This window comes from Mycteria americana, chromosome 8 (assembly GCF_035582795.1).
Source record: "Mycteria americana isolate JAX WOST 10 ecotype Jacksonville Zoo and Gardens chromosome 8, USCA_MyAme_1.0, whole genome shotgun sequence".
NCBI lineage: Eukaryota > Metazoa > Chordata > Aves > Ciconiiformes > Ciconiidae > Mycteria > Mycteria americana.
This window is the reverse complement of record NC_134372.1, coordinates 43,120,536-43,146,815: the sequence shown is the minus strand read 5'-3', so window position 1 is coordinate 43,146,815 and position 26,280 is coordinate 43,120,536. Positions and strand designations below refer to the sequence as shown.

The 26,280-nt window shown below is 38.1% G+C and overlaps 1 protein-coding gene across 9 annotated transcripts in view; it reads right to left on the bottom strand.

Moving 5' to 3' along the window:
* WWOX (WW domain containing oxidoreductase) overlaps positions 1-26,280 on the bottom strand; it is a 541,645-nt gene that overhangs the window by 304,959 nt on the left and 210,406 nt on the right. The window contains exons 9-10 of one of the 9 annotated variants that reach the window (XM_075510861.1): positions 10,995-11,082; positions 10,370-10,523 (exon numbers count right to left, since the gene is read on the bottom strand). The exons of 5 other annotated variants lie outside the window; for them this stretch is intronic. In XM_075510861.1, the coding sequence (XP_075366976.1) occupies positions 10,375-10,523; positions 10,995-11,082 (237 nt within the window). In that variant the 3' untranslated portion in view covers positions 10,370-10,374. Of the gene's footprint in view, positions 1-10,369; positions 10,524-10,994; positions 11,083-21,702; positions 23,872-25,440; positions 25,549-26,280 lie in introns of those variants that run through there. 3 more of the 9 variants (XM_075510863.1, XM_075510864.1, XM_075510859.1) reach the window with 3 other exon arrangements.

The window sequence follows — 26,280 nt, the reverse complement described above, 5'->3', positions numbered from 1 at the left end:
GCCATCGGGAGTGCCACAAGCAGGTACCTACAGGTGCCCAGCCTGAACCGCTGGGCTTGCCGCAAAAGTGAATACAGGATAGAAGAGAGAGGAGGTGAGGCTCCCCTCCTGCCATGACCCGTGCTGCGGCCATGGGATGCACACTGGAGGGCAGGCCACATCGGAAACACTTCCCAGACATCATCGCTGAAGAGAGCTTCATGTTTCTGATACCAGCTCTCCCGAAAGGAAAGGGCCCTGGCTAAAGTCTCAGGCTGTCAAAACTCCCACAGCTAAGGAACGCTAAACTAGCAAAAACCAGCTTTACTCTTCAGAAACTGTTTAAGGGTTCCTCCTTGGTACCATGTAAGAGGAACTGCAGACCTCATTTATTTGGCTGAAAACAAGCCAGCATGGACAACATTTAAAAGTTTTGCTTCCCAGCCCTGATGGCACGACTAAAAGAAATGGGCCAAGGTGATGTATCACCAGCATTGCCAGACCTGCCAACATGGTCAGGCCTGAAAAGAGTAGGTTCATCATTGTTTGTGCATTGGATCCTCTATTTACATGGTTGTTGAGTGTAGGTGGAAAAAAGTTCCTGCATTTCAGGATGCTTGGATGAGGTAGATCACTGCCCAAAGCAGTAAAGCAGTAGGTTACTGCTTTAAAAGCTAACCAACTACTAGAAGTGGTAAGTCTGCCCTGCTACCTCTGCAGCTAAAAGCCATGAGGGATGTCTGAAAAGCTCATGAGATTGACGCCAAATATGTAACACAAAAAATGAATAAAAGTCAACTGGTTTGAGATTTAAACTCCTCTAACCCCATGTTTAAAATGCCCAGGTGAGAATTCTGCTACTAACTTTCTGAAGTTGAGCAGCACAATTTTGACCTGCTCAGAGAGTACAGGATGGGACAGGAACACCGTGGCCAGACAGGTCTGACTGGCTGGGCCTCCTCCTCAGCACTGGGGCTGCAGTTCCCAGGAGGACTGATGTCCTAGGGACATCAGTGACCACCCATGTGACCCCCCCAATACATCCCATGTGACCACCTTCAGCTCTCTCTAATTGATTATTCACAAAGAAATTACATGAGTTGTCAACAAAAGGTGAGGCCATCACCTGCTGCTTATGTGGCCTCTAGGGCTATCGATGTCCAGGGGGCACTTCAAGGAGTCCTCCCACTACTCCATCTTGTTAAGGCTGAGCTGGCAACTCGCTCAAGGATCAGGAAGTTGTGAAGTTGGGATAAGAACATTTTTGCATTTCTCTTCCACTTCTGGAGTCAGGCCAGAGACTCAGAAACAGCTTGACTAGGACAACATCATCTTGTGACAGGTACGATTACCACAGAAAGCAGTGGCAAAGTGGTTTCAGTGGGAAGAGATGTGAGCTCTTTCTCAGGCTCTAGTGCAGAGCAGAGCAGCTAGCTGGGAACCAGGCACTGCCCGTCCTCTGTGTCAGCGGTGGCCAGCAGGAGCCCTTTGGAGCAGGAAAGAGGGTTGCTCTCTCTGGATATGGGAATTAGAAATGGTCTGTATACCAAATGCTGACCACACTGGACAGAAGCATTTCTTCTCTTAGTACCTAGACACGAGGTGAGCTTCCCAGAGACGTAACGTCTGTGAAAGGAAAGAGATCCCAGGCCCGCATAGAGTAGGAAAGAAATCTTGAATTTGGCCCATGGCAAATTGCTGTATAATACTACTTATTCTGGTCCCCTTCGTTATCGCATACTAAAATTCTTCTGTGAGATTCATCATCAGCTTTGAAATATGTGGAAATCTGCTCAGCATGGTGAGCTATGGTGAGCAGACAGGAACAAGACAGAAAGAAAGAAAATTCACAAATTATTTCCCTATGTAAGTGGTCAACTCCCTCTTACTCAGCTTGATTAATCTGAGATGTGCACCATCACAGCCCTCGGAAGAGAAACCTTACAAATCTCCTTTCTCACAAAACAAAGGCTGCTCACTGAAGTGTTCAGGTACTCAGTTACATTCAACACAAGCTAATTCACTTATCTTCAACAAGTGGGCTATTGATTTTTTGCCTGATTTCTAAGCTGCCCGGGGCTTTCTGAACTACAACAATAGCATCCTGCATTAAAAAAAAAAAAAAAAAAGGGAGGAGGAAATTCAGTAGAAAATATCCCTTTGCTCATCAGTAATTAGGATGACTTCATGTTTGCTTAGTTCTGTCAGTATATTCAGCATAGCCACGGTTTAGGAAACTTTCACAATCCTGTTGCACTTGCCTCTGCTATATGACTTGATACCATAAACTGCATTCCACTTATTTCTGGGCTGAAAATATTGCAGGTGATTTTTCTCCATCAAGAGAAATTGTCCAGTTGCTAGGAGTCATTTGCTAATTGTGCTACCCACGTCCTTTCCGAGTCATAGAGTCAGACTCTCATGGCTTTTCTGGTTACCACACATGGTCAAGAACAAAATGGTCCATGACTCATGCAATTGTAGTAAAAATATTAACATTTAAAAATAGATTTAAACCCATAAGTCATATCTCCTGTTGTGATACAAGCATATCAACTGCATTACATTCAATAATTCAGCCTTTTATAAGTTTATATAAGAAAGGTATATTGTTGCTTTTGCCCCTGTCCATACATAGAAAGGCTGAAATGCAAATTCACAGTTTCAGGATTTAGATACAAATGAACCATAGGAAAACTCACAGGTTTGGAATGTGTCAAATGAGCTTTGTTCATTTGCAAGATGAAATATGCTTGTGTGAGTATTTTTTTACCTTTTGCATCTGAGCTTTAGGATACATTTAGCCTATGTTTTAGTAAGCTGTTGTCAGTGCAGGTCATGTACTGTTATTATAAAGCCCGTAACAGAAAAAGAACTTAATTTGCAGAATAAAGCCTTAACAAAGATGACTGGATATTGTATCGCTGAAAACAGATTTATAGATAAAACTGGTCTAGTAAGCCAATATACTGTAATTAAAGTAATTTTCCTTTAAGTAAGAATAATCTTAACAGTAGATTGTAGTTTTGAGGGATGGGCTCCTACACAAGTGAAACAGAGTCCTAACTTTACACACCAAAGAGGAAATCACAACCATAACCCTTGGTCCTAAAGCACAGTGGACTAACAGGTAACTAAACAGAAGTGTTAGGAATCATTCAAGCCAGGCTTTTCCTCACGCTTTCTCAATGAGGGAATACCTTATTTTCTCCAAATTTTCCCCTTTTGTCTGCTACCTGAAGTACAACACTACTGGAAATCTATATACAAATGTGGTCCCACTTACATATCTATTCGATAGATATTCCACACGCCCCCCCCCATTTTTTATTTCTAGCTATATGCTTCCAGTCTCCAAATTTGGAATCTCATGGGTTTTTTGCTTCACCTCATGCTTCTAAATTGCAACTAAGAAAAAAAACATTTCCCCTCCTGTCATGTCTTAGCAGAGAGGGATGGTGCTGCATTTTCTTTGACAAAGACGACGACAGTGACAGCTTTAGAAAGCCTGACATGCAGAAGCTCTGACCTGCGAGAGCTCTGCCAGTATCACACAGAGATCTTTCCACTGAAGAAGTCCCCGTACCATGTGGGCTGTTCCCAGCGCTGTCCCCCAATGCATTTAGAGGCTTCGGCAGTATGAAGGGGGATTCAAAGAGGACAAGCTTTTCACTTGCACATGGGATGTGTTTCTTCCTACCAATCATCCATCCTTGCCAGTTTGTTAGCTCAGCTCTGCATCCAACTCTTTCATTGCCTCTTAAAATGAACATTTTCCAAATAAGAAACACAAACCTAAGCTGGTCCATGGGAGAAGAAGACACTCTTACACACCAGTAATGCTACGGCAAAGCCAGACTGTAGCTGAAGCAATGCACGATGCTCCACACACTCAGCCAATACCTGAAGGTGGGGGAGGAATCTGTCAACTGTAATACAGTTCTAGTAAAGATATCTCCTCTGTTCTTTTTGTCAAATTGACACACACAGATACTTCAGTCTATACTTCATGGTTAAAATTGATCCTAGTGAGAGGATATGTGGCTTGATCAAACTTGTGTAGGACTGAATCAAACAGGATTGATGACAAAAAAATATCTGCTTTAAAAAAGAAGGAAGTTTTTCTTGTGATAACAGGGAGTTGAAGTCTTGGTGAGGGACAGACAGGACAAAAAAAGCTCTAACATGACCAGTTCAGCATAAATAAGCCCAATATCACTAAAACCAGGTAATATATAAACAAAAATAAAAATTATGTATCTCCATATATAATCTGGTGGCTTTGAAAACGGTGACCTTTTACACTGTGCTTAAAATCTATGTATTTTCAGTTCCTGCCCTACTGTGCCAACTGTTAGTTCACAGCTCTGTGCCTGTGGAGGGACGTGAGAGTGCCTGTGCGCACGTGTGGGTCTTTTAAGACCTAATGAGTTCTGCTCATTTAGGATAAAGTCCTAAAATAAATAGAACCGTAAGCACAATAGAGTCTTTGGAGTGGTGATCCAAAATAATTGTGATTCAACAGCATTTATCAGAGATAAAAAGGTAAAATTCAATATCGTATAAATACGACTACACAAGCATTGTATTTAGATTAAATTTAATATAGAAAAATGACAGCTTTTATTTATCCCTGTGTAGTCATAAGGTAATGTTAACTGGATCATAATTTCCACATTATCAAGGATCTGACCAGACAACTAGCATGTTATTAGCTTGGCAAACAATCTTAAATTCAGTGAGTATTTCAGAGCCAAGATTCATATGCACCTGCTAGCAAATACTTAGCTCCCCCAAAACCTTTCTGGGTATCAGATCACACCTTTATGTTACTGTACATCTGAGCTTTAAAAGGTAAGTTTAAGAATATACTCTATAGCTAAGGTGTATTCTGAAAACAATTTGAATAATTGCCATAAGGGAAAAACAGGGTTGCCAATCCAGTTTCAATATTCTTTCTGTCATAAATGTGCTTGCTTCAGCTTCTTCTCCCACTAAACTGTACTTGGCTGTTGCTTGACGGTCATTTTGTATTTTCATGCCAAAGAAAGCAATTAATTTAAATCACAAAAAACCCAAAATGCTGGTGTAAATAAGTAATTTCACATTGGTTTTGGACCTAGAATAAGATATTCTGGTTTGGGCTGAGATCCTGAAAGCAGCATATCATTACAGCACTACAGCAGGCATGTAGGAATCTCAGGCTTATCCAGAGACATATTAAGAAGATGGGAGAATACAATAAGGCTTCTGTAACAACTGATAGGACCAAACAGAAAACAAACAAGAAGTAAAAATACATATGATCATTCAGGTAACGTATAAGTTTAATAGTAAATTTTGTACTAATGATAAAAATAACTACCTTGATCTACAGGTGTTCTGAATCCCTCCTTTTGAAGATAAGGATGGGATGCGCAACTACTGCTGAAAATCTGACATGATGAGAGCATTGGGACTAGTTCGCTGTCTCCAAATACACAGGGCTGATGGCCCAGTAGTGACCAACTCCCACTTCCCTTTAGTAGGATTACAGTTTTGCCTCTGTATTCTTCCTGTAGTCTTACAATTACTATCCCATTGCAGTCAGAAAACAGATAAGCACATTAAATATTTGGTATAAATATAAATGTTATAAAGCAATTTATTATTTGTCCTTCCGTAAGGATTTCTAGACAAGTACCCTTTAAGACCCAATCCTGAAAGTTTCAGTCTATTAATCATCAGCAGGAGTTCTAATGATAGTTATAAAAATGTGAATTATAGGCATATGTCTAACCAGTATGGATTTTGGCAAAACAAAAAACCATAAGATGCTCTTCAATCCATTATTGCCCACAAATGCAGGAAAAGACAATACAATGTCAACATTTGCCAACCATATACCACAGAAACTTCCTGTAATATATATAGAAAAAACTGGAGTAATCTGAGATTCTAATCTCTATAACCCATTGAAAAACAGTTTTATTAACAGTATCTATAGTGTGCCCAAAAAAGATTTAAAAATGGAGGGGGAAACAATGACCCTTGAAGGGCTAAAAAATGTTACACAGAGATAGTTTAGGTAATCATTTAAGACCATATAGTAAAACTCAATGAGGAACCTTAGCACACCTAATGTATCATTCAAAAAACCCTGTCAAAACAATCTCATGCAAGAATATTTACTCCAGTTACATATGCAATCAAATGAATCAGGTTTCAACATTAGGCAGGTAAACTGTATGCGCAATTTAGCTGAATAAATGATATTTCCATTTTGGAAATCTAGAACAAGGACTCCCTGTTCTCCCTCCTTGCTGTTCCCCTCAGGACAAATGCAAGCCCAGGCTAAGAAGGTGCTGTTAGAAAAATGTGCAACTTAGAAGCACGTATCTTATTTTCAAAAGTGACTCAGGCAGTTGGAAGTGTAAACACCACTGAAATTTGGTAAGATTCGGGAACTTAATTTCTAAATTAGGAATTAGGCTCTTAACAGCCTTAGGCTTTAGACATCACTGACTCTATTTTCAAAGGGGTTTAGAAACTTGAAAAGGAAACTATGGGCCTACTGGTATTTTCAAAAGCATGTGCGCAGTGCAGTGGCTTACCTTCCTGGGCTGCTTCAATTCTGTTTTGAAAATCATGAGATGCTTATCTGTAGCTCCAAGGGCCTAAACCATTTATTTTATAACATAGTATCTAATAATTTAGCTATATCTGCTCTTTCTATTTTCCAAAGAACACTGAAAGCACCACAAGGAAGTCAAAGGCTAGCAGATGACTACTTTCTGAGTTTTTCATTGTAGTTGAAGGAACTATCAAATAGACCCTCGTAACCCTTCCACCTATGCTAACGTGTTATTTGTGCAAATTTTAGAAATGGGTTATCAAGTTAATAACAAGTTTTAGAAAACAGCACCAACTTTCATGGCACAATGTAAAACTAAAATTCTAAATTTCCCAGTGTCTGAAAGACAGCCTCCTAATAGGCTCCCTCTCTCTGTCTTAACTGATGTTTGGCTGATGCTGCAAATTTATACAGCAAAGTGAAACATGGAATGTTTTTTCTACGAAAACAACTGAACGACATAGCAAAGCACAGCATGGCATGATAAACACAGCAGTGTACTCAAGAGCTGAGATCTGCATAGTCTAATACTCCTAGTATTAATTTCACCTGCCTCTACTTTTCCACAGAGAAAATATTTTAAACAATCAGTTAATGAAACCGTGATTATATAGCTACTTCATTCTTTTGTTCTTTCCAAAGAAAGAACCGGTGCTGATTGCTATTCCAGTTTGCAATTTTCATCACAATTTTTTCATCCTATTCTTATTGCTGTATTAATGCATCCCCTTGCTTTACATTAAACTATTACACACTTCTGCATTATGAAGCCTGTGTAATTAATCGAGGATTTCTATTTACTGCTCTACTTTTCCCTGCTCCCTGGTTACACAGATGTCAAGGAAGGGCCTATACTATAACCTTTGGACTGGCTGATTCCTGGCTGCAATGTACCGGGAAATGCTAGAACAAGAGGATGGGATTTGGTCTCTGATTCATGCAGGGCATACACGCAGCCAGGATGCAATGTAACTCATTCTACCAACTGCAAACTTTTTCCAGATACCATGTTCCGTGTGGATGCTTCATCGCTAAAGTAAATTTCAGGGGTGCCTGTTTCCCAGCACTGGTCAACACAGCTGCAAGCTACAGAAAGACATTTCCACAACCTGTGGCTTGTTGGCAGTTTTCTACGACATTTCTGGCAGTTACTAGCCAGAGCTAACACTGATTACTACTATCCTGCTTATTGTTCTGCTTGACTTTATAGGGAATACAGAAGGATGCAAGTTGGTGTTCAACATTTGGCATAATTTATATTCAGCTATAGGTCTCATTTTCCTTTTAGGGATGCTGTCGTGGTGCTGGAAAAGAGCACAAAGCTCTTCTGTGATGCTATTACTCCGATCTAGAGAATTACCAATGTAGTCAAGAGTCTGCAAATCTGAGACATAGATTTCTATGTTTCCTGGGATCACCCTCAACTACAAAATGTGTGGTTAAGAATCAGTTTTGCCAGAGATAATTTATTGAGTATTTTGGAAAAGAACAACATAAAAGCCAGCATTTAGTCTTTTTTTCCTAGATAAGCATATCATATGGGTACTGGAGGTGGATATATGCATATGTGCGTATGAACATGCAATAGGTTTTACTCACAGAAAATAATACTGCACACACATCTGCTTCACAGGATGGAAAAATTCTTCCCTTCCAAGAAACAACAAATATTTAAAAAAACACAAGTAAACAAAAGCAATGTCAGCATCTCATATTATTTATGATTTACCAAAAGTGGGAAAAATACTGGGTTTAGTAGAATGACTTCATACTGTATCAGGGAGATGGAGAAATGACTATTAAAAACACTCATGTGAACACACAGACATACCCTCCCCCCTCCATCTCACACCATGGTCTGTCTGGGGGAAGGGGACAGGGATGATAAGATTCACTGCCCACGGCCGACTCCTTCAGGCAGAAAGGTTCCGATTTGCATCCAGATAAGTTACAACTATCCTGTAAGTCTTCAATGACTAAACATCACTTTACTCTTAGTATAATCTCAGTAGTAACCACAAGGTGCTAGACACTATCAACACTCATTAGTATAAACCAATGCCAAAAAAATTGAAAAGGTATCTTCTCATTTACTCCATAACTAATTGCTTTGCAAGAAATATATCCACTATAGGACTGTGTAACAGGGCTGCAGTTTCCTAAGACAAGGGTTACACATTACAGTCTAGGAGAGATCTATGGAAACACTGCAAAGTTTGACTTACGTAGCTGTACTAGTCTTTTGCACAAAAAAAGTGACTCCGACTGAACTAATACTGCCTTGCTATCCCCCTTTCTCTTAAAAAAAAATCAATATTAAAGTCAAGCTATGTAGTAAACCAACAGGTGACATTTCCCAGTGAGGTGAATATTGTTTATAGTTCTCTCAAGTCTGAGTGATTGCTTACAGGTCTTCCTCAAGATGACTAGCTCATGAATCATCTTTGAGCCTATATTCCACAAAAATCAAGATGATGAGTCTTACCGAGAAACAAAAGATAATTAAGGTTGCAAGTGGACACCTGGGGGTCAGACTGGATGGCATTATGAATGCATATTTGTGTATTTTTCTGTATGATTTTGTTTAATTTGGACTTAGCCTTCAGTGAAAACGAAAGCAGCAGGACAGAATTTAAACTCTGTTTATATGTTCCAACTTACAACACCTCTACTTTCCCTGGGTCAGACCTCACAACAGCAGGATCTGCTGCGTATGAAAGGTACGCAGGTAAAGCAGACGAACGTCCATCAGTGAGTAGGTTAATACCGCTAAACTGATTCAACTTTAGTGTGACTTGTTTTTTAACCCACAATTCAGGAGGTGTCTACGTGGTATCTAATATGTATGAGCCTCTATACACTATACAGCATTTACAGTGCATTCTAAAAAGCTACTCCTTTTATAAGTTAAAGCCTACAGTACATTTTTAACCAGTTCGTGAGTATTCTAAAAGGAAATGTTTTCTGTTTCCAAGCCAGAACTGGTCATTTCTTCTACAGAATATGATGTTTGAAAATCAGTTCTTCCTATTATAGATTTCTCCCTCAGCTTGTAGAAAATCCATGATTCCCTAAACATTGGTCTTTGAAAGCACATTGACTAAAATCTTCATGCCTAATTCATGAAGTGTAGTCTGGAGATTAGTGGAGCTGGACATAGACCAGGAATACTTTATCATATTCTAATAAGCAGAGGCTGAAAATTGCATTTCTAAAGCTACAGTATTAAAGGGCACACTGCAAAACATGACCCAAACATAACTCAGTAGTTCTACACTGTCTGTAAAGGCTTTGATATGATAAAGTATGCTGACGAGGGGAATAAACACAACTAGAAATTTCTGTATTTAAGAAGAGGGGGGAAACCAGCAAACACTCCATGTATACATCAAAGCATATATTGTATATTATAAACTCATATAATGTGATCCCAATGGAACAACCCTTGTACCGTTATCGATTATTTGAACACACCGTGGAACATCATTGCAATAACATAAAATTAGGCTTATGTAGCAAATGTGACAGTAAAAAAGGCTAGTAAAAATAGTCTGTAAGGCTAATGTAATCATTACCATAAAACTCTTAATGACATCTTGCCATACAATACACCAGAAAAATGTGAAAATTAAAATTACTAGGGGAGAAACATTAATATTTTTGACTTATGGTGTTTGTGTTATTTAAAAAGTAAATTACTCACCACTCCTTTTTTTGTTTGGCTGGGTTTTTTTTTTTACAACATAACTAGATTTAAAAAGGAATGATATAAGCCAAGGTTTCTAATTCCCCCACAGCAGGATCTGTGGGTAGTAGAAGACCTTGGAAAAGGATCTTTTCATACAATAGATTTTTCTTCTCATGTAGAAGGGTGAAGATAGACATCTCTCCCATCTCCTCTCTCCATGGGAGCATATTACAGTGTCAGGATCTGTTTTGGGAAGAAGACAGACACTGAACAGTTCTGGGTCAGGGAAGTACCACAAATCATACTGGAAAGAAAGACAAAACCATAGAGCACTGCACTATTTCTACACATCTTTTCCACCTCTGCAAGTGCAGAGATAGCAGAGCATTTCCAGGAGAGGCACCTCAGCAAGAGGCAGGTGAGAAGACAGGGCTGTTGCAGAGGCATGGGGGGCACCCACAGTGATTCCCACTCACCCAACCATACACACATCTCCTGAACATTGCTCTGGTATCCATGCCTGAAAATTTGTAATGTTTCCTGTCCCTATGCCTCTTCCCTGTTTCTTCACATCTTAAAACCTCCATAGAAGTCCAGCCCTATTTACAGGCTAAGTAAGCACTGTCTCTAGATTTGGTACCTTGGTAATTTGGTACCTTGGTACTTTGGTACCTGGGAAATGTATAAATTAAGTAGAATCAAGATGTTGCTAACCTGGAGAAGTGGCGCCATGTTCTGTAACTTGTGGTGGCTGCTCGTTACACAGGTAATCAGACTGGGCAAAGCATGAAAACCTATAAATCTATAAACCAAAAATAAGTAGTATAAAATGAGAAAACACTAAAATTATCAGTAGCTATGTTCATAGCAGTCATCTGTTGTTACTGACACCTAATATCTGATTACCTCTTGCTTTATCTGTATGTTTAAGACAGGATTTCAGCAAGTGACTCGCCAAATTTTCCCAGGAATGAAGAGCAACTTTTTTTAAAAACGAATGTCCCTCTAGAGTCTGAGGGATTGCTACAAGGCTTTTATTTTCCACTTTAGCAGTGGTCATGGTACGCACAAAACTTGAACAGGCAGGGACCTGTATTAAGAAAAAATGAAGAGAAAGAACAAAGGACTATTTGGTTAGAGCTGCAAGACTTGGAATGAGTGAAAACCATCAGTCACAGTGACCAACAGACCCTAGCAGTATAAACAAGGTAGAAATGATAGTCAATAAAATCACAATTAGGTACACTGAGTGTCAGCGTTCCTGTGTGCTCACAATCAAGGAAATCAATAACTAACACTGAAAATTCTCTACTACTTGCTTTCGTTTTATATTTTCCATTTATTTTTTTATTTGGCTTCCCCAGCTGATTCCACCAAGAGTATCTTTAACAAAAGGCAGTTCCAATTACCAGCTATGGTGCAATAGGAACCAAGTGCAAGAGAGCTAGGGAGGCCTACTGGTTGCTATTGAAATTAAACTGGAGGGAGTAAAAACAACAGGGTTACAAGTAAGTTAAGAGATTGGACACTGTTCTTCACGCCCAGGCAATTTATAGAAAGGATGTTGTATAAGCTAGCAACTTTGGTTACTCCAAAGCTCCTTGCCACAGAAGAGCCCTTAGTGTTAGAAACTTATAGAGACTTAATCTACCTGTGAAAAAGTTAGAAGTGGCATGTCTCATGACAAAAGACAACAGAAATTCACAGTAAAGACAACAACTGTTGTTACTTCCAGGAAACCATTTCTCACTTGGCTTACTGCAGGCAGCATACCACGTCTTTCTGAGTACTTTCCAAACACACATATATCCAAAGGAATTCAAGCATCTCTGCAGTTTGCCAGGAATGCGTACAACTGCATTGGGTAGTTTATTGAAAAACGGCTCTTTTAATAATTCTTCAGTATTACCTCTGGGAATTTTTATATACACCTACACACGAATCACACTGATGATTTAGTCAGAGTAACAGTTTGCCAACAAAAACAAGCTTTCTTACTGTATCTTCTAAATTTACTGGTTTCATTCCTATAGTGATATACAGCACAAACTTCTTTAGGTCTCTTTATTCTGAACATCCATCATTCAGAGGCATATCAAAGAACACCTCTCCAAGTGTACAAAGGTTTAAGTGTTGAAAATGGATGGCTGTAGAATGGACCCTTCATTACCAAAGGAGTGAAAAATGTAAGCTGCTTTAACACTTCTTCAGGTGTATTTTTATTAACAGTGTGCATGCACCACCCACCTATAAAAACTGGTTCATATCTTTTGGAAATAGTAATTTCTAGATGGGAATTGTACCTTATTTAAGATAATGCATGTAAATGCGCATATAAGGCAGAAACTTAATGATTTGAGTGGCTCCTGATAGCAGCGAGTTCCTATATTTTAGAATATTTCACACTTGTATGAGAAACGCTTTAGCAGATGTTTTGTAACACAGCATAGACCAAGAAGTGCCCTGCCTTTTGCATGAATATAAAATCCTTAATCTTAAACTGTATAAACACAAGATATCATCCCTGATAAATGCCCTTCTCTATCTGTGACATTTTCCCCATGCTGTTTTCCATACATAATAGGTACAAATCACACAATATATGAAAAGAAAAAATAGCATTTTGCCTGATCAGTGTCTGTTTACAGTAATCAGAGAGAAAAAGTGAATGACTCTTATAATGACATTTTATAGCTTGTTTCCAATCAATAAGACACTTATTTTGAAAGATTCATGTAAGTTTAGAATCAATTATGAATGGAAAGGAAAATGAAAAAAGGTGAATATTACTGGCTTGAGATTTGTTCATTTGAGAGTTGTATTTTTTCCATCTTGCCAGACTCTTGTAAGTGATGCAGCATGGTTGAGCTCTGCAATAAATGCCTCTACAGAATTATTCACCATCCTCAGGAATCAGTCTGGTAACTTAAAATTGAGCATATTTATTTCTAAAACACATCTACTGCGTTTTCTGTGAATACTAGATGTTAAGGATATTATTTTTAAACTGCTTTATATACTTTACTACTGTGAAATACAGCTCTTCCTACAAGTAGCTTTTCTTCTTTTATTTTATGCTCCTGAAAAATATATCATTTAAACATTTAGCATGCACAGATAAAAAAGGGGAAAGTATTGAAAGAGATAATAGCTGAAACTCAAAACAACAACCACAATAAAGAAATCTTAATTTTAAAAGCATGTCTTCATTCTGTGAGCAAGCTGTGGTAGTGGAGGAGGGGGACAAGGAGCTCCCACTGCAGTGAGTGTAAATGAAATGAGAGAGATGTCATTAAAAGTTTTCTAAATGGCAAAACGTCCTTGGGGTCATTGGGGGAGAGAGACAAAGGGAGACAGTGAGTCACTTTATGTGGTTGTTCTCAGCTCTTGCGTTCTGCCTTTAAAGTCAGATCTTGTTCCTTTTCAGAACACGAAAAGGAAGGGGGGGGGGGGTATAAAGTGGATACAAATCAAACCATAGTGAAATGAGGCTCTTCTTTAAGTTGACACAATTCTTTTGTAAAACATACCCCACACAAACCTCCTACACACTGTGGTTACCATTTGGCCCCATACCTCATGTTTTCTTATAATTAAAGCAGAGTTAATCATAACATTGCTTGTACCCTTTTTGACACTGTAAATAATATTTCTAAGTTTTAAACGCTCCTTTCACCCACTTCGGATATTTTATCATTTCAAACAGGAGAAGGTTCTGCGTTTCACAGTCCTGAGGGTCTTCTTTCTTCAGCCTCTAGTGCCCCCAGAATGCTAGAAATTATATCTCCCCAAGCAAATGTCCAAATAGATAATGCTTACAGGAACTAGCCTTTTTTTTTTCTCCTTTTTTCTCTTTTTTTTGGGCAGGGAGGGGAGACAAAGAAAATAACCTTAATTTTAATGATGATGCATAACTCATTCATGTAAAAAACACAATTCTGAATAAAATATTTGACCTGAAAAATTGGGGTTCCAGATTCCACAGGAGACACACTGAGGAGCCGAGCTTATAAAGTAATTTGAACTTTCTTGGGTTTGCTTTTACTAAGGATATTAGAAAGAAGAATAGCAATTGGAATTATGGTTCCTGAAAGAAGAAATTAAAACCTTAATTCCTCACATTTTTGTGGATAAATTTGTCTCACAAACCAGCTTCTCCACTGACATAGGCCCAACAGCACTGGTACAGCTCCATCAGTAAAGCACAACTAACAACATGTTATCAAGTACAATTATCTTTCCTACCATTATCCACTATGAAAACAAGATGGTTCCTGGTCTAGCACGACATTTTAAATTTTAACAGTATCCCTGACAATCCAGAGCAATTCTTAATGAAACACAGAGACAGATTTAGATCTATGTAGGTGATATTGAAATTCTCTCCTTATCTAACAATTCTTATATTTCATATTCAAATGAGGAGTTAAAATGAATCGAAATGGGCCTTCTTTATCATGTAATTATAGCAAAATTTAGATTCAAATTTATAATTATTTTGCATCTCCCCCAAAATAGTGAAGTATTTTATAGATGGAAAAAATAGCTAACGCCCTAGCAAGTTCTGCTTTAACAAAATGCACACTGAAGTCTTAAGGATTACCACTAACGAAGGAAAAAATGCAAATTAAAGGACCAAATGACAATGCCTTCATCTGTCAATATGCTTAGTAATAAAACCAAAAAAATACAAATCAGCATGCAAAATCGCCATATCTCTTTTGAACCCCTTCCATTTGAATACCGTGCCTGAGCCCTCTACCTGTTCAAGATACTACCCACATTCACAGGCGGGAGGACCTTTACTTGCAATGAGAATTGCCCCTAACTGCATGGCTACAGGAGCTGCCGTTTAATAAAAATAACGGATATCACAATACCCATAATGCAGCTTTAAGACAGCAAAATCAGAGTCATAAAACTTCGTCTGTTCACAGACATTTGAACACATTGTTTATGCTCAGACTTCTTCCTCTGCACAATTCTTTGCAACCCCAGAGATAGATTGTGATAGAAAATTTCTGGCAGTTTAGTCTCCTGATACATGTCTTTTCACTAAACTCTCTCCGTATGCCTCTTAAAGGAACATATGATCTATAATTCTAGTCTGAGTGGAAACATTTCTGTATTTTACTATGAGGATTTATATCACATTAACAACACAAACATGCAATATTTATTCCTTTCCTGATTCCTTTTTGTGCAACTTCTCATAGTCCTTTAGCTGCTTTGGCATTAACTACTAAAATGCTAGAATGACAACCATGCCATGGAGCAACTTGGATGAAGTAGAATTTATCCTATAATGTGCAAATGCATCCCTGACAGACTTTCCAGGGTGAAACGAGACCTCAAAGGACTTTCAACAATGTCAAAAGAGCACTTGTGTGGAGAAGACACGCAGCACCTCCCTGTTTGGTGATGAGACACTAACCAGCTTTAGTTCTGATAAGATGCTTTACCTGAGGTATTCAATTACATCCCTACCAGACTGTGCTGAAGGAATATTTAAAGTCTGCTTTGCCCTTGACTCCTGATTCTGCATGTCAAAAACACTTAACTCAAACCCTTTTGGATTACCAATACTGCATTAAGTTCATTGACTCCTGTACCAGATTATCCAGCACCAGATGAACTGATATCACACACAGAGATATCGATGCTGTTTTAATATTAGACAAAACCAGCACAGCTTTATAAACATTTTAATTTTGGGGGGGAGGGTAGGTGGGCTGGGAGAGAATAAACAGCTCTCTCACACAACTGCAGTCAAGTATTTTATGGAATCCTCCCTTGAAATTATTGTGAAAATTCCGAAATGTAGTGAAATAGATAGATCCTCAAGAAAATGCTCTTATTTGAGAATTTCTGGTTTATGAAGCCACAGAACTGTCCACACTAATCTACAGCTCCCCTTGCTGGGTCAGCTGCTGAATTGCATTCAAGCGGTGGCAAACAAATAAAGTATTTGAAACATTTAATCTTACAAAATGTGTGTCATACACATGTGCTGTTGTGCACAATGAGCCCCCTGTGCTGTACTCATTGCTTAGAGATGGAGCTTCACCAGTGCAAAACAAATTTCAGACGACACTTCAGTGCTGAAACTGAAGAGATGACTTAATCAAAAAACAAAAATGTATACCAATTTCCCTCTGACTTCTACATTTCTACAGACTTTCTTGATTATCACAGGGAAGCCTCGCTTTTCTTCCTTATCCCTCCCACTCAGAAAGATGTCAATGAACAGACTGTTACTCAGAATGGTGATGAATGAGACTCAAAATCTGGTAACAGGTTACTCAAAAGCATAACCAGTCCTTGCTCACTTACTAGAAATGAGTATGCCACAGCACATTTTGTTCAGGCCACCTGCAAAGTTAGCGTTTTGTGCTCTTTCACAGAACTAGGTACTGCTATTGTTTGCCAACTCTGTGGGCTTTTTTACTTTAATAAAATTTAGGTATCTCAGTAAATCTGATTTTTTTTGCAAAGTACATTGTATCTGTCATCAGTTATTCAGATATACCCATAAACACACTGTAAAGGTTTTTTCTTTCTTGAAATGTCCTGACAGTTTTCATAACAAAGAGTAAAATACACTCTATATCCCAGTCAACTGACCTCTAATGCAACACCAATTGCTTAGACAAATGATTCAACATAATTTCTCATTCCAAACACAAAGTACTCAGGTACTCAGGTAGCAGCATCCAACAACATGTGGATAGAATTCCATCTACTGAAACACTTTCTTTTCCCTTTTCTTTTCTGGTTGCAATTTGCATTTTCAGGTAATCCAGAGTGCCTCTTGTGCTTTTGTCTGGACAAGCTTATCTTCGTTAGTTATCTTGACATCACTCTGGCGATATAACAGATCATAATATGGTTGGAGTGTAAATGATACTGCAGTGGTTTTGACGCAAATGTGAGACTCTCATATCGGTTTGGATACAAAGACAGACGCAAGTGTACAATACACATTGCCGTAGAAGTTTTGTAGAAAAAAAAATCCTATCCAGCGAAAATAGTGACACAGGCAACCATATCTTCTAATGACAATTTTTATCTGAACCTAGTGAAAATTTGGAAGCATGATACATTTTTCTGGTTAAAACCAGTGCATACTGACAAAGTGTAATTATGATTATTTGTTTGGATAAGAAGTATTCCTATATTTCTTTCTCCTCAGTGACTTTGTGTTCCTGTCATTAAAATAATTGTTACAACTGACTTAAAAAAATAATAGAAAAGCAAAAAGAAAGCAAGCATACATAAGTCAACAAACAACCAAATAAAAAATAAAGATCTATTTTTTATATGCCTCTGACACCCTTTTGACCATGTATTGACCATTTGTGACCATTTTGCTCAGACTAAACCAATCAATAAGTTGCTCATCCAGAATGTAAAACTGAATTTTTTTACACTTACAAAATTGATAATTCAGAATAAGATGAGAAGAAGATTCTATTGCTATAAACTCAGAGTATGGGTATCAACAAAGCAGTAAGACCAAATCATACCGGAACAATAACTACTAACTTAAGAATTATTACTGCTTCTAGCAAATGAAATATTTTTAAAATGTTTTGATAGTCAAAGGTAAATTTGACATATTTGTCAATTTTCAAAGGAGTCTGGAGTGATTAGATTTAGGAGTCAGTCACTTTAAGGTCATTGTGAGACCACAGATTTTACTTTCAAATTAAGAACAAGAAAAATAATAACCAAAACTACAGACACACAGACACACAGACACACACACACACAGAGTGGCTAGTTGGTATAGGGATTTATGAAGTTAGTCTGTCACCCACTGAAACGAATCCCACTTATCAGACATAATTTTTCTGACAAATAACCTTGATAGGTAAAGGTAAAGCACATAGACAATTTACTGCTATTACAAAGTTCTTCAAACTGTGTGCCAACACTCATCCTCTTCAAAATAAACCAGGGAGCACTAGGTCTCATGTTACAAAGTATCTACAATTACAGAACACTTTCCAAAATGCTAACAATAAATCTAAAACAAAAATCAATACTATTAATTTATGAGATGGATGCTAAAAAAATCAAAGCTGCCACCGTTCAAAAGTGCTAAAACATAAATGCAATGGAAATCATAACTGTGCTTTAAAACTCAATTTAAAAATACCAGTTACAAGTTTTTCTCATCTAAATTTAAGACCCATGTTGCTTATTTATTCCTATGAAAAAGGATACAGCAGATGAATTGTGAATTATGTTAACGGACATTTTCCCAGCCACAGAAATTGTTGGCTTAATGCCCAAGGAACACAATAGCCACATGTTCGCAATCTTTAATTATCCAATTAATGTAGTGTCATTTTAGCAATTAGGTCAGATGACCATATGTAACTTTTTACAAATAGCTCTTTCTTACTATGACCAGAATGCCAAACGTACCAGGATGTGTTTATATTAAATGCCCAACTTGAACATTAGAAGGACTTCCATAATTACCTATGTTTAATATAGTGTGACTTTTGCTATTAGACTCTTTCTAAACTTGACTTAGCTTCTTAAGTAGGGTTGATTTTTGCAGACTTGTTCTTTTGAACCTGCAATCCAAACTCCACATTTTGTTATCTCCTGCAATGGTAAAACTACATGGTCGTGATGAGGTCACAGCAGAGCTGTCAAAAACCAGCTTGGTTCAGGTTTGGTGGTTTCTTCAGACAAGAATTGAGAACCAGCCTGATACAACGTCTGCATAGACACTGCAAAACCTTCATCCCCACATTTCTTACAAAGCTCTACAGACTAACTACTTGCATTAGCCAGTGTGCCATGACAGCGGTGTACGTGGGAAGGGTGAGGGAATGGCACCCCCGCATTTTGCAGTATTGCAACACAACCCCAAGCACACTGCGCAGTCGTGCTTGGTTCAGGGCCAGTGGGCTGCTGGCTGTCAGTGCCAGGTGGCTGCCAGGTCAGCTCTGCGAAGGCAATGAGCCGAGGCAAAGCCAGAGCATCGTGTCCCTTCATCGACCCGGAGCGGGCTGCAGGAGACAGGGGTAGGATCTCACCAGCACAGAGGAACCTTGAGAGACACCATGTCTCCTTCCTGTAAAGCCATTATCCTTATCGAACATGATTTAGCTCAGCAGACCCAATTCTCATACTTAGTGTTATCTCATGCTTTACAGCTTAAGTTACCCTCTAGAATAAATGAAGACAAGGATGTAGATTACATTACACTCTCCTTTTTTGAAGCATATGGCATTGGCCATGGTTGGAGGGAAGAAATTGGCTTATGTGGAACCTACATGAAAATTAGCTTCCCTAGAAAGTTTAGATTCAACATGTAAAAGCTTTTTTTCCTTATATAAGGAATATTCCCATATTCCTTGAAGTAAGAAGTTCTCTATATTCTCACTGATTTAGGCTCTGGTCCCAAATACAAATTCTAGTTGCTCCAATGATACAAACAGTATAAAAATAGTAACAAAGAATAGAGACTGGCAGAACTGATTCCTGAGTTCAGTACAATGGAATACAATAGAAAGCTGAAGATGAAAGCAGAATGTCTGCTTGAAATTAATACAAAATAGTTTGTTTATCATCTGGCCATCACTGTATTAAGCATTAAACAAATTCAGAGAAAACTATTTTCTGTCACAGTATTTCTCTGCAGCAAAAAAGATAAGTTATTTTCTCCTTAGGATGCTCAAATTAGAATCACTAGTATACAGGTAATTGTTGAAGAAAGGAAAAGAAAAAGCAATTGGTGCATAAATACCTTGAATTTCTATTGTTTATACAACTGCGTTTAGATGAAGGTATACATACAGAAAGACACACCGGTCTTTATTTCTCCTTAATTGGCTTCATTTCTCTCTAAGGACTCTTTAAATATATAAAAACTGTAAGCATTTTAATGTAAAATTCATATCAACCTAAACGAATAGGTTAGCATTACATTTTCTGTCACTATAATTTATGAATACCAAAAAATGTTGAGTTATAAGGCATACTGTTGTAGATCATCTTCTTCATAATGAAGACATTATTTTTGCATCTTTTGTTCTGTCCTTCATTTTGACTACCTGCCCACATTTCACAGGACCTGTTTTACACTAGGTTTTTTAGGAAAACAAATACAACTGGCTGACCTCTGGTCTCTGATACAAACTATAGCTTCCAAGATATGTTTCATACCAGCCACAAATCTGCTATAATAGCTGGACATGCTGTTTAACAAGATTTGTTAAGGATCCTTCCAATTACGCACCTACAGACTTGAAATACTGGAGGAGCACAGCTACCTCAGTAGCTCTTAAGATAATTTCCTCTGAAAACAAGGGAAGTTATACCCAATGGCAAAAAAAAAAAATAGTGCTATCCTGAGGGATAGAAACTTTTGGGGGGTAAAGCAGCTTTTTAACTTGACTTCTACCTTGCATTCTCAGACAAAAAGTAATAAACCCTTTAAACGCTGGACCCATTTACTACCAGATTCACACTCTGCCTAAAATCTGGCCCTCTGTACTGATTATGTTAGAGTAATGTCCTTAGGAGAATGAAAAAGCACTAGAAATGAGTGACTCGGTATGTGCTTTGGCCACAGCAACAAGCTCTTACATGCAGATACACACTGGGACAAGCGAAAAATGCCTGGACATTTCCCTTGCTGTTAAAATTTGCTATAGCCTGGTCTTTTCTGCAGAAGTTTGTTTGAAGAACGAAGGGATAGAGGAGGTGCATTTATAAGATTCTTCAAGATTACTCTGATTACTTCCTCTCTTTCAAACGCAGAGTATATTGAAGCCTCTTTAAAAAATTCATACAGTAGAATCATTCTATGCAACTGTAAGAAGAAAACTGTCAGACAACATTCCCAATTCAATATTACATTGTGCTTCAAGAAAAGATTTCCATATATTCTAGATTAAAAAAAGTCTCATAAATAAATGATAATCCATTGCTTGCACTGAAAAATGAAAAATAATTTTCTGTTTGCATTTTACTCTGCAGAGTAAAATTTAATCTCTCTTTTAATATATTCTTTGTATATACAGAGAAGTAAAAAGATGTAACCTTATGAAAATTGATTTTTTTTACATGGTTAAAAATATTTCTATCAGTGTTTATCTAGAAATCTTACTTTTATGAGTGCTGGAATATATCACATATTGATAACTTAAACACATTATTTCAAACAAATTATGATAATGTTCTTTTTTTAAAAGAGAAGGGAGGAAACCTAGGTTTTTAACACTAAGCAGCATAGAGACAATGATGAAGAAAAGGGAAACTCCTAAGAGGTTGCTACATCTGGCCACAGTTCAACAGAAATCTGTTAGTAATTTTATAGAATTTATTGTAACAAGACTTCTATATATTTTACATAAATCTAAAATAATATAAACATATACTATATGTGTGTGCATATTTATAAATAAATTTGCATTTTAAGTAATGTGATGTGTTAGTGTTGCACAGAATATAAATTATATAGCACAAACTACCTATACCTAAATTCACTGGCAAGATTAGAAGTATACTGAGCTTGTTTTAGCTGATACAAGATGATCAAATAAAATGTTCGTTCTCATAAAACAACTTTTTTAAAACCCTGAAGTTTTTTTTCAATTATGAAATAAATTTCCCTGATAATGTTTAATTTGTCAGAAAAAAAAATACTACATACACAACAAAACATTCTGGTTTTGGCTCTTGTATAGAAAAGCAGCAGAAAAAAAGGTTAGATTCACAATTCTGTCAAAGAGGCATCTTCCTCTTGTGATGTGGGAGTAAACTGGTTTAATTCCCTTCTCTGCCTGGGGGGATTGGAGTGCATCGCCTATCTCTGGTTGATAGCTATGCGGTGGCTGAGGGCCGCTCGCGTCTCTCCTTGATACAATTCCACTTTCTGTAAGTAATTAAAGTTTCACTGAAGCAGGTACTGAAACCCCAGTGGCCCACTTCCCAGGTAAAAGCCACAATCACCAGCCAAAAGGGTCATTCTCACTTACTTTATTTCTCAATTAGTAGTTACTCCATACAAGATAAAACAGGACGAAATGCAGTCCTCTTGCTAAAATGCTATTTTGGTACAGCCATTTAGAGACTTAGCTGGGAGAGGTAAGCTGCAAGACAGAAATTGTGAACTTGAGACGGCAGCTAAGATGTCATTTTGTGTTCAGTTTTGTAGGGAATAACTGAACAGTCAGTGTGACGAGAATGAAAGCAATTCCCTGCCCTGCTAGTAATCTGGGAGTATGCATCTGACAACCTACCTCTGATGTGTGAACAGTTCTGGGGTCACTGAAAATATGGTGGTTCCTTCCACCCTAGAATAATTTACTATCTTTCTTTAAGTATATTCACTTTCTGTAAAAGCCTTGCCATCAGTTACTTCTACCACTGGCAAAGGGAAGAGTTGCGCTGCCCTGTAGCCATTATATGGGAGCCTGCAGTAACACTCCTTCTAGTCAAAATGAGTCCAGGTTGAGGAAGCTGTAAAAAGGTTCCAAAAACTTAGAGATTGTCTATGACAATTTTCTAGTCTGAGATTTGGCCCTATAAATGACTTCCAGTAAAATACACAGACAGGTATGTGTACCTTTCAAACTGTGATGGTATTACATCAGCATTTATCTAACCTGGAACCACATCAGGAAAATATTATGAAAAAAACATGTAATTAACTCTTAATGGATGCTGTCAGTATGCAAATGTAACAGCAATGTGCTTTTAGGCAACTTGCATACAGCTATAAGAATAAGTGTGAAAATTATTTCTAAAATGGCACCAACGTACCCCGTTTTAAATGGGAATTCTCACTCATGGAACTACTCACACCACTTCAGGAAGTGCTAATTTTCCTGCTCACTGGAAGCTTAATAAAAGTGCTGTATTTTGTCCCTAATTGTGATTAATCAGTGTGGCACTATGAATGGCAGCAATTCCTTTTCAAACATGGCAATTTTCAAAATTTGGCAAAGTGTACATGTTATGCAAATTACTTCATAATTGTACTGCGTGCTAAAAGAAAGGAACAGAACTCCAGGCGGAAAAAAAATAAGCCATTCTGCAGGAGAAGTAGCATCCTGGCCAACGCCGGGCACTGGCAAACAACACAACTGCATACGGCAGCAGCCAGCTGAGGACAGCAGAACCTTGGTCCTGCCACCCATTTGCAGCACTCAAAAGCCAGTCACTGTTACCACTGACGTGGCACGAGGATACGCGGGACAGAGGATCTTGGTGAAGCGATGGTGGATACATTGGGCAGGAAGACTCGGTGGAGGTCCCAGCACATCGCTGTTGTTACCAATAGCTCCTCTCCCATCCCAGTCCCAGAGCAGCAGGAGCAAGCAAGCCCAGTACTCTGCAAGTCTCACCCCAGCCAGAGCCCTTCTCTGTACCTGTCCTTCACTGCAGCAGAAGAGGGGCTCACAGCCTTGGTTTTTGTGTGCACTGTTGGAAGCCTTAGGCAGTCTCTAACCAAACCTAAATGAATTTGGAAATATTTGAGAAGTACTGCTGCAATGTCTACACACAGCTAATTCTTTATGAAACTTGTATCAACACATACCTTGCTGATAAACAAAGTCTGCTGTAAAATAAAAGGCAAAAAAAGAGAAAAATCATTGCTTACATAATGAATATACCAAAGGCAAATATTTCCACTGCTTCTAATAAACACACGATATTTCTGTTTAATCTTACAAATTTCCAAAGGTGCACAAGTCAAGAAAGCTGCAATGTCACTGGGTTATTAATTGTTTAAACAAAATAAAAAGATCCTTCTATTCTTCTTATTATTAAAATATAAAATAGCATTCAGAGATGTGATAAATCTTCCGATTATCAGAAGCATCCTTTTGCAATGCTTTCTCGTCCCTAGTGAAGCTGAATCTGTACAAAGATCCTGGTAAGTGTAAGGGGCCATACATGCTGAAAATAAGGCACAAGAAGCTCATTGCAGTGGCACCTACTAGATGACAGTATCATCATATGGTCCAACTTGGATTACTCATCTGTCCCTGGCAGCTAGGACTTTCCTAACAGGAATAACAGCTTTCCTATTTTTTTTCTAGCTAAGAGAGAATGACACTAACTAGATCTCTAAACACAATATTGGTTTTGCTAGAGCTTATTTGAAACTGGCCCTTAAATTAAAAAAAACAGAAGTAATAGAGAAAGTTTATGATATACTTATTGAAATCAGCATCTGACAATAATACCATTTACCCATTCATTTTCTACCTCCTGTTTCTGAGAGCCTGAAAGTTCTTTTTCAGAAATGTGGAAGCATTCATTTCGGGGTGCACTAAAATGTGGTTATCAAGCAACTCTTCCTATTTCGCATTTTTCATAACAGTAAATTTCCAAGGTCTGTAGCGCGTGTTGTCAGTGTTTCTCAAAAGAGGGTTTCTGATCATTACTTCAGGTTAAAATGACTTACCATGCAGCCATCTGGTCGCATGCATTAGTACACACTTCAGAAATCCACAAACATTTTATAACTGCACTCTCCACTGTGCTCTAAGTGCAGCGATGGTAGCAAGCACCCAAGTACAGTATGTAAATAAGACAAAGACTAATAATGCCTTCAATCCTTCGAGCGCAAAGGCTGCTGTAGTATGTAACATAGCAACACATTTTCCATTACACCCTAAGATTAATAAGCCTCATGGAGACCTGGAAAATCTGACAGAAAACAAGGGCAATACGATGTTCATTTCTGTTTCATTAAACACAGGATGAGCTGATGGATCTCTCCACACTTTGTCACTCCGCACTGTTAATGGCTCTTTGACATTATTATTCACCATGGGTGAGATTGTGTAACCTCTGCTCACATTGGTGAGCATTTACAAAAGTAGTCCCACTGGCAACTGCTTTAGAGAGGTTACCTGAAGCATATGGTACTTCTCAGCTCAAGTAAGAGTGGCTGAATCTGACCATAAAAAAGTGTTTGTGAAGGATTTTAGTAATGTGCAGATAGTTGGTGAAGGGCGCTTTAGTGGATACAAAGGTTTAATGCAGCAGTTAAAATCTGTTTTCTAGCAGGCTAAATAGTTGAGTGATACTTCTTCATCCTCTTTATTTTTATCTGCGTATTTTTAGCTCTGATGTAAGTTTTGCAATGTTACTTTTTCAAAACAAGCAAATAAAATACCTGGAACAGCGATGCTGCGAGGAATAGGAACACAACACAGGCAGCCAAAAGGTGCCTGCACGGAGGCCCAACACCTCCCTGCAGATATGGCGCATCATGTGAAAAGCCCTGGGAGTGACAAAATATTTTCAACACAAGAAAGTTTACTTTTTTTCTTAATTATGTAACCAGGGTTTTACTTGTTGTAGTGTAGTTATAGAATACAGTCATGCTTTGCATTACCTTTCTTTTAGAACTGGGTATGTCATATTGAATTGGAAAATAAACAGCGGTGCTGAACACAACTGGGAATGTCACAGAAACGAACAAGGAATGAACCATTTCTGTGTACCTTCTCTATTTTCATTTGAAATGACTCTAATGAATTATAATTCTTTCTTTTTACTCAACGTGCTCTCCTTTGTGAAACTCAGAGCATTACAGAAATGAGTAAACATTACTGTCCTGACAAATAGTCCAACTAGGCACAAAGATATGAAACAGCTTTTAGAAGAGATGCTGGATGGACCTTTCCCCTTAACAAACCAAATTCTATTTCCAGCTCACCTTAAGTTTATACAGACTTACCTTTTTCCATCTGAAAATTTGACCTGTGCACAATTCACCCTGAACCAAATTTAATTCAGACAAAGACGCAAACAAAACATTTCCCATTGCATACGTTCAAAGTGGCAGTTGTGCAAAGCAGCTCACTGCCAGTTCTATTCTTGTCTGTGATCTGCTTCTTGGACCTTTTCAATATTTCTTCCACTGCTACATAATCACTATGCTGAGCTGCTAGCCATCTTCCTGCACCGATCTGCCTATTTTTAAGATCACTACACACTGGTTTTTTATTTT